Source organism: Suillus paluster, assembly GCF_016628075.1.
Source record: "Suillus paluster strain FC165 chromosome Unknown EDB91scaffold_12, whole genome shotgun sequence".
Classification (NCBI taxonomy): Eukaryota; Fungi; Basidiomycota; class Agaricomycetes; order Boletales; family Suillaceae; genus Suillus; species Suillus paluster.
Window position 1 is genome coordinate 166,806 of NW_024537572.1, and position 14,684 is coordinate 181,489.

Consider the following 14,684-nt stretch of genomic DNA (forward strand, 5'->3'; position numbering starts at 1 on the left):
AAGCTGTACTCAGAAATGGAGCAACTGAACTTAAATTTGTGAAGTCAGCACACAGCATGGTATTACATTGCAAAAAAAATTAGTGGAGGCACAATCATGGAGGGCGAGTTGAGTTGACGGTCCGAATGACCGAAGCAGTCTTCTAGGAGAGGGATATGAAGAAGAGCCACCGGGCTCCTGATTTGTGATCCTACTAGTTGCTGGTGTTGACACTGGTGTGATGGAAACCGCATGCATGGAAAGATGTGATGTGTTTGATGGAGTGCAAGCTACATTCAGGCTGTGAGAATTGGCACGAGATGGCATGGCGGATGGTGTAGCCTGAATTTGGTGCATTTGAGCTATAGTCGTGCCCTGAGATGGTGTGGCGGACGATTGGGTGGAAGCCTGAATTGGGGGTTGAAGGGCCAAAACATCGCCTGGGAAATGAGGGCTAACCCTAGCATGCATAACATCATACATCGAGGGTGAAAGTGGGTAGCGAGGCAAATTGTGTCTGATGGTGACGTGGCGTAACTGGTTAACCTGCAGGCAAAATTAGTTATGTAAAATGCACAATATAAAGTTGACTTATGAGATCATCTGTGCTATCTCTCGCAACCAATGAAGTGCAGCTAGATAAAGGGACTTGCTGATTGATCCAACGAACACATGACAGTCTTCCAGAGATAGAAGAAAACAGTACCATGGAGTCAGTGGTTGCTCTCATGGCAAATATATGGTCAAGACAACCAACAGGTTGCCCCAGGATGTCGAAGTCAGAGGAATGAGTACCACTAGAAGGCAAGGGGATGAGGGGGATCGCATCATACTCATGCTGCACCAAGTGACTTCGAAGATCCTGCCTCCATCCATGTGCAAGTTGAGCTTCGTGGAAAGATTGTGCGACTGGAAGAGCGCATCCCTCGATGAAGAGTTGGGTGATTTGTGCAATGGTTTGATGACATTCTGTCTGCTGAGCAAGAAGCCTTGGATTGATATAGAGTGATGCACTGAGATCTTCAGCATGAATGTCGGTCAAAGGTGCAGTTGCACCTGGATGATGTAGACACAAAGTTGTGCCACCAGAAAGACGATCGAGGACAGTACACTGCCAAAAAAAAGTTACTCAAGGATCATTAAATCACGATGCATGACCTACCAAGTCATATATGAGTCTGCACAGATGGACAAGATGTGTGCTTCGCTCTCATGAGGCACCCTGTTTGTCATCACTTGACAACCCATCAAAGCTAGTGCTGGTGTAGTGTTTGATCGTTAAAGGATGAAAGCCTTTGTCGTCCTTGAGGTGGTTGTTATCATTGTGAAATCCATGAGCTAGCATAGCAATCAGAGCAGATATCCATCAATCAGACATATCCATGATGCCTGCAAGTTCTGCAGGGTGAGATATTGCTTCCAGCAATCTGTGGATGCCATCAACGGTGGGAGCATGATTGAAATCGCTATTGGACCAGTTCATTGGTGAATGTGGCAGTGGAACGAAGGTCGGTGTCAATTAAGTACTGACCATATTTGATGCAGTAAAATATGTAAGTGATTAATGCAGCAAAACATCTGGCTTCATTAAACAATTATTTCCATCATCTCCTTGCCATATCAGAATCATCATCAACATTCGTTATGCTGCTAATACATGGGCCATGAGTCTAATGTGGCTATGCTAGTCTTCCTCTGTCTTGGTGGATCCAATATGCAACTGATAAAAGAAGTCCTCCATCAATGTCTGTTCCTGGCCATCAGGGTCATGCTCATCCTCCTCTAACTCATTAACCATATCTGTGTCACCTTCTGCTTGTGCATCACTAATCATCTGTCCGACACGAGTCCCTACAGCTCTGCTACCTGAAAATCCAGGAATGTGGGAGAGGTGGAAAGTGTTAACAGATTGCAGATGGTGCCAGTGGCGCTGTATCTCAGCTGCAAGAAGTGGGTTAGATTCATGACACTGCTCAATTACAGCTGGAAAAAGAATCACATCATCTCGAATCTTCGTGTGAAGGCGCAGAGTCTCTACATTGCAGCGCACAATCTCCTCCTTTGAATGTTCTAGATCAAAGTATTTTCCCGATGCTTGATGATTATGAGGGACTGACCAATGCTTGTTGTGCAACTGGTTCCTGGTGTCTCAAAGCAGGTCAAATTCAGTGAGTTATGAGAACTCGACAACCTGCTCCCACGTGATCGGCGCATGAGGAGGGTCAAGTGTGGCAGCATGTTTATTATATTGGTTGAGGGTGTTCCGGATTGCAGTGGCCCAGGTCTTTAGGGCTTTGGCGATCTGTATTCATAGTTTATAGCCTGTAGTACAAGTCAGCGTGGATCTGATAAAGATTTGAAATTTACCTAAACCACTCATCTGGAGTTTCGTAAGTTCCAGAAGTCGCATGACCACGAGGCACTCCACATCGTCAACAGCTTTATGATACTGTGCATTGGCAATGAGTGATTGCGCTCTAATGCGTTCCACGTGGGTCAGAGACCACCACTCCTCAACACCAATGCGAGCTTCGAAATCCTTGACAACCTGGGCTTTCATCTCCATTTGGTTCTGTGTTGTGGTATGGCAATGGTGTACATTGGCGATGTCCTTATTAGTAAATCCATTGTCAATAACATGTAAGTCGAGGCGATTGAACTCATGTTGGGTGGCCTCCCATTGAGTTCTAAGATAATTAAATGTAAATATGAGTCTAGAAGAATAATCCAGGCTCACTGTGCTAGATCAAGGTCATTCAATGCCTTCACATATTCCACTTGTATACTATCTCCAGACTTGTGTTGACTGGCCACCTCCAGGTAGCTGCGTTCCTCAGCCAGATCCGATTCAAAATCTTGAGGGGTGAGATCAAAATGTTGAAGAAACTCCTTGTGGGAATGAATGCACTTGAGTGCTTGCACATAATTGTGGTAAATGAAGGTACCTGGAAACTGTCATAAGCACATATTAGCACTGGTATGGGAGTGTAGACCAACTGAGAGTAGCATATTTTTCCTCATCAACGAATTTAAAATGTTCATCAAGTGCTTGATGCCTGTGAAATTCAGTTATGTTCCTAATTTTGGGAGCGAGTGCATTAGACTCCGAAAATGTCCATTCACAAGTTTCAAAATCTTCCTTCCCAGCACCGACCATGAACTTCGAGTGGTGCTGTACTTGACAGAGTCTATTGTGTGCATGACCATGAAATCCTGGTACCACTCCTTCAATACCGAAAGCCTGCACTGCAGATCCAAGCGATGAGCGATGTAGAATAGAATGGAATGCACACTTAATGTCATAGCTGTAAAGGAAGGGTTCAGCAAAGACTTCCATCAATTTGCTGATGGTCGCGAGTGGATATTTCATTCTGCATAAATTATTGAGTCAGCAGATCAGCATCAGAATATTGTAATCTGAATAGAACACACAGCTCACCGCTGCAAACCATATCGCATATTGAAAGAAGAAAGCCGTGACGGCATACAGCTACAAAAATGCCTGACTTGTGAAAGACTGCAAACATTTGTTTACGAGCCTTGGGGGCCACATTGCGCCAATGATCGACACATACATTGATTGGCTCATTTGAATCTTGTTCTTCGGCTTCACAATCAACCCATGGATCATCCAGATCCACGGTTTGAGCAGGAGTAGGATGGTAGTGCTGGTGAGCATTCTGAACCTCATCTTTGAATCGGTCAACATATTCTTCATCAAGCCAGATATCAAACTGGCCATTTCGGGGGTCAGAACGCTCTCTTCCCCCATGTAGGGCAGGGTCTACGAATTTTGCCAAGTTGTTGCCATTGAGTGCAACCTCAAATGGAAACTGAAGTTCTGGTTCACCTTCAACCTTGTAATGACAAGCAGGACAAGAGTTACGTGTGTGCCAATTTGGACCTGTATGTCCAAGAGCTTGCAACACACATCATAATATTTTGAGGTACACATCATAGGCAACCCAAAACTGTGCCACTAGATACCGACTGTAACGGACCTGTACTCAGAAGAATTACGTGTATGAAATTTAAAAAAAAAATTTGACTTACATTGTGAAGATGACATAACACTTTCACTTGTGCATGAATGCTCACACATGGACATGCATGGTGAGTCTGATGGTAGGATTCCAGAGTTCATAAAGTGATAAAGTGATGGCGACTGTCGGCTGAATTGGTGATGCTCCTATGCACCCCCATGCCATAAGTGACACATTGAGATGAGCCGAGCAGTGAGCAAAGACAGCATGATAATGTTCTAAGGGAACATGAGGTGCTGCTCAGGTGAAGGAATCTATGACTCACCAAATAAGTCGACGACTTCTATTGAGAATGTCTCCGAGGTCTCATCAGAATCACTGATAGTTGTGGGGAGAGACACAAATGATGGGCTCTCATAACGAAACTGTAGGTATGCATCAACGAGCAACTCATACTGGGCTGCCCAGGATAGTGCTAGTCGGGTTGTGTGGTCATGTCGATCACGGTCATCAATATGAGGACTAAATTATCACATCACACAACAAGTAGAATTGATCAAAATATGAGGCTTACCATTGGGAGGATAGGGCATTACTCAGATCCTCGTAAAGCTCAAGCTCTCCATCACCATGACTGACTGAGAAGCCTTCCTCGCCCACTGGAGGGATAATTGTTGAAAAATTGAAGTCATGGTTGAAGCTGTTGTTTGTGAGGTCGTAAGGCAGATCTGAGGAAGGTTTGGCTGTAGTGACATCTTTTTCTGCTTGCAAAAAGTGTTCCCACTGGTGCAAGCTCACCTCTAATGATCAATTATGCAGGGCAACACTGAAAAAGAGTAGGAAGTACGCACTACGGAGCTGCGCTGCACATTCTGAGGATGCTACCATTGCCCGCTTGGCGCAATCTTTGTTGCGAATCACCTGGGTTCTCCTCCCTCCAATGGATATCCATGCTGCTTGAGACATGCTGGGTGCATTGTAGAGTCCTTTGGTCATCACTAACACAGGGTGAAAGGAGGCTAAAGAACAGGTGGCGTGATGTGTGGAAGGTGGTTGAAAGGTTGAGGGTGGCATGTGACATATGTCACCCATAGTTCAAACCTTGTGACATAAAATACATACCGTATACAGCTCTGTATTTGGCATCTGTGCTGTGAAGAAAGCTAAATTATATATTAGTTGGGAGTGGAAGGAGGAGGATGAAAAAAAATGTGCCCTTAAACAACTAAAATTGAGGCAGGTAGTGAGCTCATCGTGGGAGACAGCAAGCACATTGTTGATGACAACAGCGGTGGCGTGGTACTACCATATTTAGACATTACTCACTTGCTCACATGCTCCATATACTACAGTACAATATAAGTTCCCTTAGGATGCTGGTCTGGACCGCCGGTCCTCACAAATAGACCTTTTTAAGCTAATGTAGTGGCACGTGAACATCTTAGGTACCACAACTACAGACTGAGATTATTTGTTCTAATTGGTCTCACTTAGCCCCGCGGAAGCGCAGGCGGCGAGGATTAGCCAGCAAGAGGGCCCTTCATGCGAGGGCAGCGAAGGACCCTATGAAAAATTGAGCAATGTAAATAAGTACAAAGCAGCAACCGACGGGAAACTCGGAATATGAGAAAAAATGAGAACTTGAATCTCAGACGTGCAGAATTTGTGCGTGGAGAGTGCTATAAGGTGTTACTTTTGGGTGGGATGGAGGGAAATTAATGGGGAAGTGATGTAGATGGGAAGTGACTGGAAGTAGGTGTAGTTGGGTAGATAAGTAAAAAGGCAAAGCTTGAGTGTAAACGATGGGAAACATGCACATAAAAACAGAGCAAGTTCTGAATAAAAATTAAGGGATGGACGCGAACAGATCACGTCCATTGCGTGTGGACCGACCATTGAAGATAAGACTGTGAAGAAGAGTAGGATTTTTTCGGATATATATCCGAAAGGACTCTGAGGACCAGCGGCCGATGGCTTGAATATGGGATGCTGGAACTCCACTGGCTGCAAGTGAAGTAGCTCCCCCGGCTCTCATCGAATGCCCCGCGATAGTTGTAGGGAAGAATTGACACAACTTCCGAATGAACCAACTGCGAGTTGGTACCGAACCATCCGCTCGAAGCCATAGAGTTGAATGAAAGGGAAATGATGAGTCGCGCAATTTTAAGTACTCCTTGAAGACCTGATGAGGGTCTGGCAAGGAATCAGTGTGACGAACAACGACAGTCGCTCCCTCAAACTGTGCATCCGTTTTGTAGGACGGGAGAACGAAGGAATGATGATGGTCTTCTAATACAACCGAGGTGCGCTGCATCAATTTTCTCCTATTCTGCAACTTTTTGTCGTCGGGCCAGACTAATTCCCCAAGACGAAGGAGCGCATAGAAGCCATCAAATAGTTGAGTGAGGAACAACTTGTCATCATGAGAGAAGGGATGAGGTAGGTCGCTGTGAACTTGCTGCAAGTTTGCGCGCATGAGTGGGAGTTTTCATTTAACTGGAACCCCATATCATCATTTTGCGCCCTTCAGAGTTCACAAAATCAGACACGAGTGATGAATTGAGCAAACAGCTGGATAGAACTCCTCGAGTTGACTACAAATACCCGACAAATAGTTATCGACCGAGCGTGGGCTGATATGAGCGGACATGTAAGAGACAAAGTAGGAGAGAGTGTCGGGTGTAGGTTCAACCGAGAATTGATGTAGGTCACAAAAAGTGACATAAGAGTTAAGGGCAGAAGAGTATGTGCGATTGGTGGAGCGTTCAAGGGTCATTCTGAGATTGATTGAACGCTCATGATTGAGTCGTTCGATAGACCAGGCTTCCCTAACGGGTTGCCTGGCATTGCGCGAAAGTGACATCATTTTTTCCCTGCCCCCAGCGCATTCCGAGGGGGTTCAAAAGGGAAGATTCGAAGGTGAGAATTACACTTCAGGGCCTCCCGGAACCTGCTACGCAAAAGATGATCTGCAATGACGTTATGCTCTCCTGAAATGTGAAACACACGAAAGTTAATTGAGGCTGTGATAACAACATCAATTGAGACAATGAGGAGCAAATTGAATCCCAGTGAAGCCTTCAATGAATTGAACATTGCGACGGAATCCAGGCTGTCAGTAAAGACAGCCAATCTTCCTCCTGAAGGTAGGCGAGAGGTGGCGTCTTGAATAGCCGAACAGATACAGAGAGCTTCAAAGAAGTATATGTCATGAACAGGAGCTTGCGATGGGAGTGAGGACTGGAAACTGAGGTTCAAAGATGGATACCAGAATCCCATTCCAGTTCCTGAGGCGTCACAATATACTTTGAGCACTTGATCCGTGATGCGCGAAAAGTCCCATGAGATAGACTTGAGGAGGTAGACTCCATCCGATTGTTGGAGATGATCCACTACCCAAAGTACCTCTCTAACCACGTCTCGGTTTAACCAAATGAGCCCCTATGAATTAACCTTTCCTTTCATCTTTTTGTAAAGGGCCGAAAGCCCTGGTCGCAGCAATAGGACAGATGTTGAGGGCCCAGTTAAGTGACCCTGCAATCTGCTCGCATTCCCGCAAGGTGCGTCGACTTTTGTGATGGGCGAATTCCCGTAATTCCGAAATGAGGCGAGTTTTTGATTCGTCCCGCAAAGTTATCCGCATTTGATTTGGATCAACGTCAAAACCAATGACTGGAAGGGGCGATCCGTAAATTTGTTTCCGCTCATTGTGGGGAATTCCGAGCTCATCCCATAGCGTGAGCAATCTGACCATGTCACGAGGGAGCATCTTTTGATATTTGTGATAGAACGCAAAATCTTCAGCTTCTGCATAGGAGAAGGAGTTGTCAACGTAAATGTAAGCGAGAATGAACCGCACGAAAACCACGAGCCAAATGACTAAGGACATGAAGGCGTGAAATATGCACTGGGACGCTCTCCCACCAAAGACATTTGCTCGATCGACCCGTCTTTGTCCATTGAATGATACAATTTGCTTTATTTGCCATAATGGATGCATGGGCATATGATGGTATGCCTCTGATACATCGGCCTTCCAAATCGTGAGAGGATGATCAGGGTTAGTGGTCCGATAACAACGGAGAGCGTTTCCGAGGTCTTGAACATTGTCGAGAGTAACGCCAGCAATGTCTTCCTTTGTGATCATTGAGTTAAGCGAGTATTCACCAGCGCTGTGGTTCGTAACTAAGCGAAACTTTCCTCCCTCCTTTGGTACAGCGTGAATGGGCATTGAATACATCCCCAGCAAGAGATCGCGACCGAAATTGCGGGAATATCTCCCAACTGCCTCCTCCTTCAAGATCTGATCATGAAGGAAGCAGAACTCTTCCTCCGTCTTTGGCTCTGGTGTGCAAACATCCAGAGTTGTTGGGTAAGTCCCGTAATGAGTATCTGCCCAGGGCCAGAAGCCCTCTCGTAAACCCGTACAAACCGACTGATAAAAAGGGACATTGGGATGACCTGAAGAGATAAGTAAAGATTCAAAGATATCGATATGGATCGGAGTTGACACTTGAAACAAATCAGAATGAGTAGCGATTGTATGCAACGCTTGTTCGTTTTGAAACTCCTTTTGAGGAGGACGAGGAAGGGGTTGCGCAGTTTCAGTCCAGACTGCAGTATGACTGAAAACGGGTGAGTTCTCTCCCCACACCATCCTCCACCTAAAGCGCTGCCCCTTAGCGATCCGCTCATTGAGTTCCCTTTGCCAAAGGACACTCCGCTCGCCTGTGCGCTCCTTTGCAATTTCCTCTATCGCAGACGTGGTAGTAGAGGCAGTCTCTCACCTCCTTTTCGCACTGACCCCTGTTCCATTTATGACACGGTTCTCCGAACCTGGAACCTCCAGTGGGCTGTTTAGCCCCACCTTGAGATCTACCGCCTCGTTCGGATGTGCCTGACCCTGACTTAGAGAGCTGGTTGATGGCAACCATTCCAAAGGAATGAGAGGTGACTAGCTCTGAGTCCTTCGAAATGTCCAAAACTGTCGAACCACAAATACTTCTGCTGTTCGATGAGGAGCCTGAATGGCTCGATCAAAGTCGAGAACTTGTTTGTGGGCTGAGTAATGTATCGTCCCGAAGATGTCAGACATGAATTTGCGAAATTCTCTGAGTTCTCTCTCTCTCCAGGGCATGATGAATACAAGGGCTTCATTCCAGAGATTGGTAGCGATGCTCCAATCTCCAAAGGTTTTGACCCTCTGAGTAGCTGTAGGTTGGGATAGAGTGAGTTCGAACCCGCTTCCGAGCACTTGGGTTTGTTTTGAATCAATGGCGGTTGAGTAATGGCCTGAGAAGACTTTGTCAAGATCAAGGGCTCGTCCTTCGAGAAGAAGGAGCCATTGGGAGGATGGTAAGCTCGGACACCCGGGAGTAGTTGTGATTTTGGTACGAAAGAACTTAGGGTCCTCCGACCATTCCTCATAACACTCAAGGGTAAGTTTGAGGCTTTCATCGGGTGTACAGTGTCAGAACTTATCAGGATTGAGCCACAGGAAGAAGTTGGTCTGGTCGCTGGAGATCTTTCTTCTTTTCCTCCACTGCACGAACTCCTCTCCGGATTTCGATGTCTGAGTTTTCAGTCAATCTCAGTCTCTTTTGATCTGACAAATCCTCATCTAATTCGTTGTTGAGAGCTCGACCCCTTTTCAGAGATTTCATCGTCATGTTCCGAACATGTCTGTCCATGTTGTCGGTCATTCTCCCTGATTTCATCATCCTTCTGGGTGTCAGTCGAGGAGTTCAAGATAGTGATTGAATCCAGGATTTAAAGGTGGCGCTATCTTCATTCTCGGTCGCGATTGCAAGCTCCCAATGAATGCGGAGTATTGCTTCACCTTTTGATATTCTATGTTTTCGGTAGTTGATGACAGATTTGATACATTGTTCGACGACTTCTGAATTAAAGGATTCAGATCTGTCGGAATGGTGGTCACTTCCTGGTGAGGAATGACGGGTTTGTGATGATGCTTCAGCATTATCAGTCATTGATGAGAAATTGAATTTCAATGATAAAATTTGATAGCCGAAAAGTTAAGCACTGACACGACGACGAGCAGATGAGAAGAGACGCTAACTAGAGATTGATACCAGCGACGTACCTGACACGACGACGAGCAGATGAGAAGGGGGGCTGCCTCCTAATTGCTCAGTCATGTCAGGTAGAGGTCGAGATTGTTGAGATCGCTCGGCATGATCGACAAGCCGAGAGCGCCCAGAGCGCGTGCCACAAAGGCAAAGGGAACTGGCCCTAAGGTAAGCCCGCACGTGAAAGCTTAGTCATAAGTATCAACCAATTAGACTTGTGTAAAAAAGATTAAACTCGGCTAACTAGCGTCCCTCCCATCCGCTCGTACCTGTGCTTCACCACAGAAAATTCAGGTAGCGAGCTTGTTGTATGGCTAGTGTGCAATTTATATCCATATTAAGCTCTCGTGCAAGGTCCTCGAGTGTCCGTTCAAGTTGAAAGAGTGCTTGAATGATCATAAAAAAGATATAGGATTCTAAGTATTGCTGATGTAGCGAGCCACGAGCCATGTGTAGTATGGTTAGGGAGTTAACTGCTTACATAACACACCGCTAACCCTTGTTCTTGCAAGAGCTCTGACTTCTCAACCTCCAACCTCCTCTCCAAAGAAAGTAGATATCATCCTGGCACTGCCTGATCCCCCCAAATTTCGCCTCCGCCGCCACCAAAGTCTTTATCCCACTCCCAATGGTCGTGCATCCGATCGAGGCTTCACGCGTCATGCCATCAATCATACATCAGCACCGATGTGAAAGCAGAAATACAACTTACTGCCACTAGACGCAGAAAAACCAGACCTGCCACGCCGGTGAGTCATGTGATTAAATCTAGGACGCAAACTACTTATACTCACGCATTTACGCTCGTAGAAGTCGGTAGGGCAGCCATTGCAGTTGCTATTCTTGAAGCACATGAAAGGACATCCTTCACTGTTAGGGTCACTGGCGGGTACTGATGCTGCAGATATTGATGCTGTCAAACCAGCAACAACGGCGAGGATAAAGGAGCAATGCATTGTTTGTGAGGGTGTGATATGGGATCAAACAAATCTGAAGGGGACAGTAGGAAGACATCTTGTTTTTATGTGAAGAACCTATCCACCTGAAATTCCCTTTCGAATAGATGAGATCTGCAATGCCACCAGATTGCTATCCTAAGATCTACCTTGTGGAAGAAGGTCTGTTGGCAATTTGGCCGCTGACGTGGAACAAAATATCACCTTGCAAAAAAACAGCGGCCGCATTCGTAGGCGCCAGGTTGAAATGACGCGGTCGTGCCAACAGATTATACCTTTGGACAGGATATACTAACCTTCGAATATCATGTTCTGTTGTGGACTTCCGTGTTCGTACAGCTCGGGAGTCTACTATCGACTTGTAATATCCCTCTCGTGTTCTCTATAATGGGATCTAATGTTAACTTTCAGATGAGGTTGCATGAAGTGCTGTCAGCCTGCCAAGTCTCGTCGTCACCCACCTTGTCAAGCTATATGCACCGTCAGTACTATCATAATGTGAAGCCTCACCCTGATGCTGCGTCAAGACCACGTCAGGCCCTACGCAACTATCATGTCAAGCCACACACATGCCGCATCAAGCCTCATTTTACCGCCGGTCAGCGCATCGTCACAGCCGCGTCAGTCAAAATCCACATGCCACGTCAAGTGGTATCAATCTTTCGTCTGTACAGGGTTGTGCCAAGATACTTGAATATATCCAGCCCGCCAGATGCTCTCGCAGTGACCGATACCTCTACTAGTAAGAACATCCATCTCGAGACTCGAAACGTCACGATTTCTCATGCAACCTCAAGATAATCCTGCATCATGCGCCTGAGCTCTGTTTCTGGAATCCTCGCCTCAAACTCGATCGGGCACGGCTTCTTTGGTATGTCTGCGTTCATGTAAATCATGTCATCCAACGGCTGCGTAGGATCCAGAGCGAGCCGGAAGGCCCAGAGAATAAGGAGTGAGTTGATGAATACCGATCTATATTGATTGAAGTGAGCTGGGAAGACGCTCGAAGACGATGCGCGTGGAAGGATATTTTTACCTGTTCGCAACATGTTGACCGGGGCATACACTGGAAAGAATGTCATTCAAAGCACCAATAGCTGAAAGGCGGACCTTACCGCCGACCAAACCCGTAGACAAAGAACTTCAAATCGTCTCTCAGGCGACCGTGATCGTCAATCCAACGTTCAGGCTTGAACGCGTAAGGCTCAGGGTACACTTCTGGATCTCGAGAGATGGACCTAAGGCAATAATCATCATATACTTTGTGACTTGAAGCACAATACTTACCAATGGTTGCCGAATACCATAGTCCCAGCTGGAATACAATAGTTCTCCTGATGCCAGATCGTCATTTTTACGATATGTTTTTTCGGTCATATTACTTGCCCAAATCACTTCCTTAGTTGTTTTGTGAGGGAATCCTGCAGTGTGAACCTTGTAAACTTCAGATAAAAAACCACAATGAGAATACCCACCACTGGCAGCCACGGGTCTCCATCTCAAAGCCTCAGAAATGAAGGCTTGCAGGCGAGGAAGGGAATTCTGGTCGGCGAAGGTCGGCGCTTTAGTGGAGAAATAATCAAATCCATAGAATTGCCTTAGAGAATCGAGCTACCTCGGTTCCTTCCGATGACCGCATCGAGCTCGGCCTGAACTTTAGCTTGCTCCTCGGGGAAACATGCAGCAGCCATGAACACCGTACATATTGCAACAGAAGTCTTTTACCTGATTTGAGCTATATATCTCGGAGACAACAGAACAACACCTCACTGTATTGGATCCAGCTCCAAAGAAAGCACCAGCAAGAGAGCTCATCTCAGCCTCTGACAAACCATAGAGATGTCCACTTTCTAGCATATATTTTGCGAACGAAGGGCCGATGTCCACATTGCTCTGCTGCGGAACAACTCAGACGTTGCATATGAAGATTGGCAACGCAATACATACCATTTGCTCTTTCACGCGGTTCATGTGACCAGCATTGAGTTTCGTGTGCCTCTCAGACCCCCGTCTTATATCCCGGCCATACCAAGGAAGGTATTTGAGCCAAGGGATTGAATCCACCAGGTAAGCACCAGGGCGGACGACTTCAGTAATCATACTGAAGAGTTCATTAATCTCAATGACTTCGGGATCAGTCGCAGACGTGGGCGTATTCTTCCCGTATGCAACTTTCATAACTGTCGTCGCAGAATAACTTCAAAACGCCTGTGAGCGATGTACTATCATATGCAAAAACGCTTACGTTGACACATGGTTCTGGAAGTTGTGTGGATCGTCAAGGATGTCAAGGACAGTGTGCTTCGCGTGTGAAATTTGCATGGGCTCGTAAGCCTCAGCTGCTTTAGGCTGGAGGTGCGTATGAAGTACTCTGCATCACGTTGAATGAGATAACATAGGGGAAAGTATCGCGGATTACTAACCTACGCATGCGACGAAACCTTTCCCCAACGGGTGCAAAGGTAATGCCGAGACCGCGGCCAAACATTTCTCCAGCAGCAACCATGCGAGGACGATCAGCCAACGATTTCCCCTGGTTCTCCATGATATCTATCGCGGCCTGCAAGAGAACTTCTGTTGAGCCTGTATATGACGACTCTGCGTGGAGGGACTGACTTTGTAACGTCCGATAATAACGACGTTCATATATCCCAACCGAATGGTGATCAGAGGACCGTACATGTCTATCCATCCCGCTACAGTGAGAAATGCGCTTATCATCGATAAGATACAATCAGCATTCAAAGCGATGGGTCAACCGAGAAAATTTACTTGCGAGGCGGAAGGACGTGCCCCCAAAGTCTCCAAGTGGGAGGGGACGGTGGGAGAGGCAGGCCACTCTCTGATTTCGGAAGGTAAGCCCAAGAAATTACACCTACTATTACACCAAGACAAGCTGCACCAAGGACAAGCTGCGTGTTGTCAGAAAATGAAATACACAAGTTGTGCAGCTGCAACGTAGCTGATGGAAGGAGCGCAAGGAAGGGTTCAAGGAGGGAATTCATCGTAAGGTAAGCAGTATTCAGGTGATGAACGGCTCTTTATGCAAATACCACATGCCAATCGTAGCCAGTGGTACCCTGATAATGGATCGCTCGACCGAAAAGTTGGTAGGAGAAGCCCAATCTGGAGAGCGCCTCTGACCAACCTCTGACCATACTGATGCCGACTTGATGCCGAGGGAGACCTGCATGGAAACCAGAGCTTGCAAATCAAACTTCAAATTCCTCATTCTAATCCGTTGGCGCCACGTCTTCCGGAACTCTGCGAGCCACGACATACGCAGAAGCGTTTTGATGGCAATTCCTTCGGTAGAACCGGTGGAAATTGAAGCTCTTAGGTATTTTCCTTCGATCGTTCTGGCTAGGGGAGAATAACGGGTTTTTAGGTTCGATCAGGAACACTACTATGTAGTGCACAGCGGGTGAAACTCGTGTGTGAATATTTATCAGCAGACAGACTCCCGGCGATACCTTTGAGCTTGCTAGCTTGCCAAGAGACGATTCAAAACCTCTCAGAACACTTGTGGGAATACGTAATGTAAGGAGACTTGCAAAATGACCATTCCCGTTCCAGGTGAAGGTGAAGGAGAATATCGAATGTCCGTTGCCTTCGATCATCGTACGGGTTGAGCGCTCGTCTATAGACTCCACAGATCCGTGTTGCTAGACGCATAC

General features: G+C 46.5%; 3 protein-coding genes across 3 annotated transcripts; all 3 read right to left on the reverse strand.

The window, feature by feature from the left end:
- Positions 1–1,663: 1,663 nt before the first annotated feature.
- Positions 1,664–4,928, reverse strand: EDB91DRAFT_1245759 (uncharacterized protein; the record flags this gene model as incomplete). Its single annotated transcript, XM_041322588.1, has 9 exons — positions 1,664–2,120; positions 2,181–2,271; positions 2,347–2,666; positions 2,717–2,924; positions 2,977–3,350; positions 3,412–3,820; positions 4,288–4,484; positions 4,537–4,762; positions 4,814–4,928. 9 exons carry the CDS (start codon positions 4,926–4,928, stop codon positions 1,664–1,666), a joined length of 2,397 nt encoding a protein of 798 aa, XP_041179812.1.
- A 5,561-nt stretch (positions 4,929–10,489) lies between these two features.
- Positions 10,490–11,078, reverse strand: EDB91DRAFT_1117649 (uncharacterized protein; the record flags this gene model as incomplete). Its single annotated transcript, XM_041318038.1, has 2 exons — positions 10,862–11,078; positions 10,490–10,800 (listed from the first exon to the last, which is right to left on the reverse strand). Coding segments are annotated over exons 1-2 (224 nt in total), but the record flags the coding sequence as incomplete, so codon positions are not given.
- Positions 11,079–11,745: 667 nt separating this feature from the next.
- EDB91DRAFT_100712 (cytochrome P450) lies at positions 11,746–14,126 on the reverse strand. The gene is made up of 13 exons (XM_041312341.1): positions 13,780–14,126; positions 13,624–13,720; positions 13,431–13,567; positions 13,253–13,378; positions 12,955–13,204; positions 12,778–12,903; positions 12,623–12,725; positions 12,483–12,569; positions 12,394–12,428; positions 12,295–12,341; positions 12,123–12,245; positions 12,044–12,073; positions 11,746–11,979 (listed from the first exon to the last, which is right to left on the reverse strand). Exons 1-13 carry the CDS (start codon positions 14,010–14,012, stop codon positions 11,790–11,792), a joined length of 1,584 nt encoding a protein of 527 aa, XP_041179814.1. The 5' UTR covers positions 14,013–14,126; the 3' UTR covers positions 11,746–11,789.
- Between the last annotated feature and the right edge of the window lie 558 nt (positions 14,127–14,684).

Excerpts from the sequence above, each read along its gene's own strand:
- EDB91DRAFT_100712 (XM_041312341.1), bottom strand. The coding sequence starts at position 14,012 with ATGAATTCCCTCCTTGAACCCTTCCTTGCGCTCCTTCCATCAGCTACG. Across the intron at positions 12,904-12,954 it reads ACCGCGTGAAAGAGCAAATG|CAGAGCAATGTGGACATCGG; the intron begins GTATGTATTGCG and ends GTTGTTCCGCAG. Across the intron at positions 12,074-12,122 it reads GTCTACGGGTTTGGTCGGCG|TGTATGCCCCGGTCAACATG; the intron begins GTAAGGTCCGCC and ends CATTCTTTCCAG.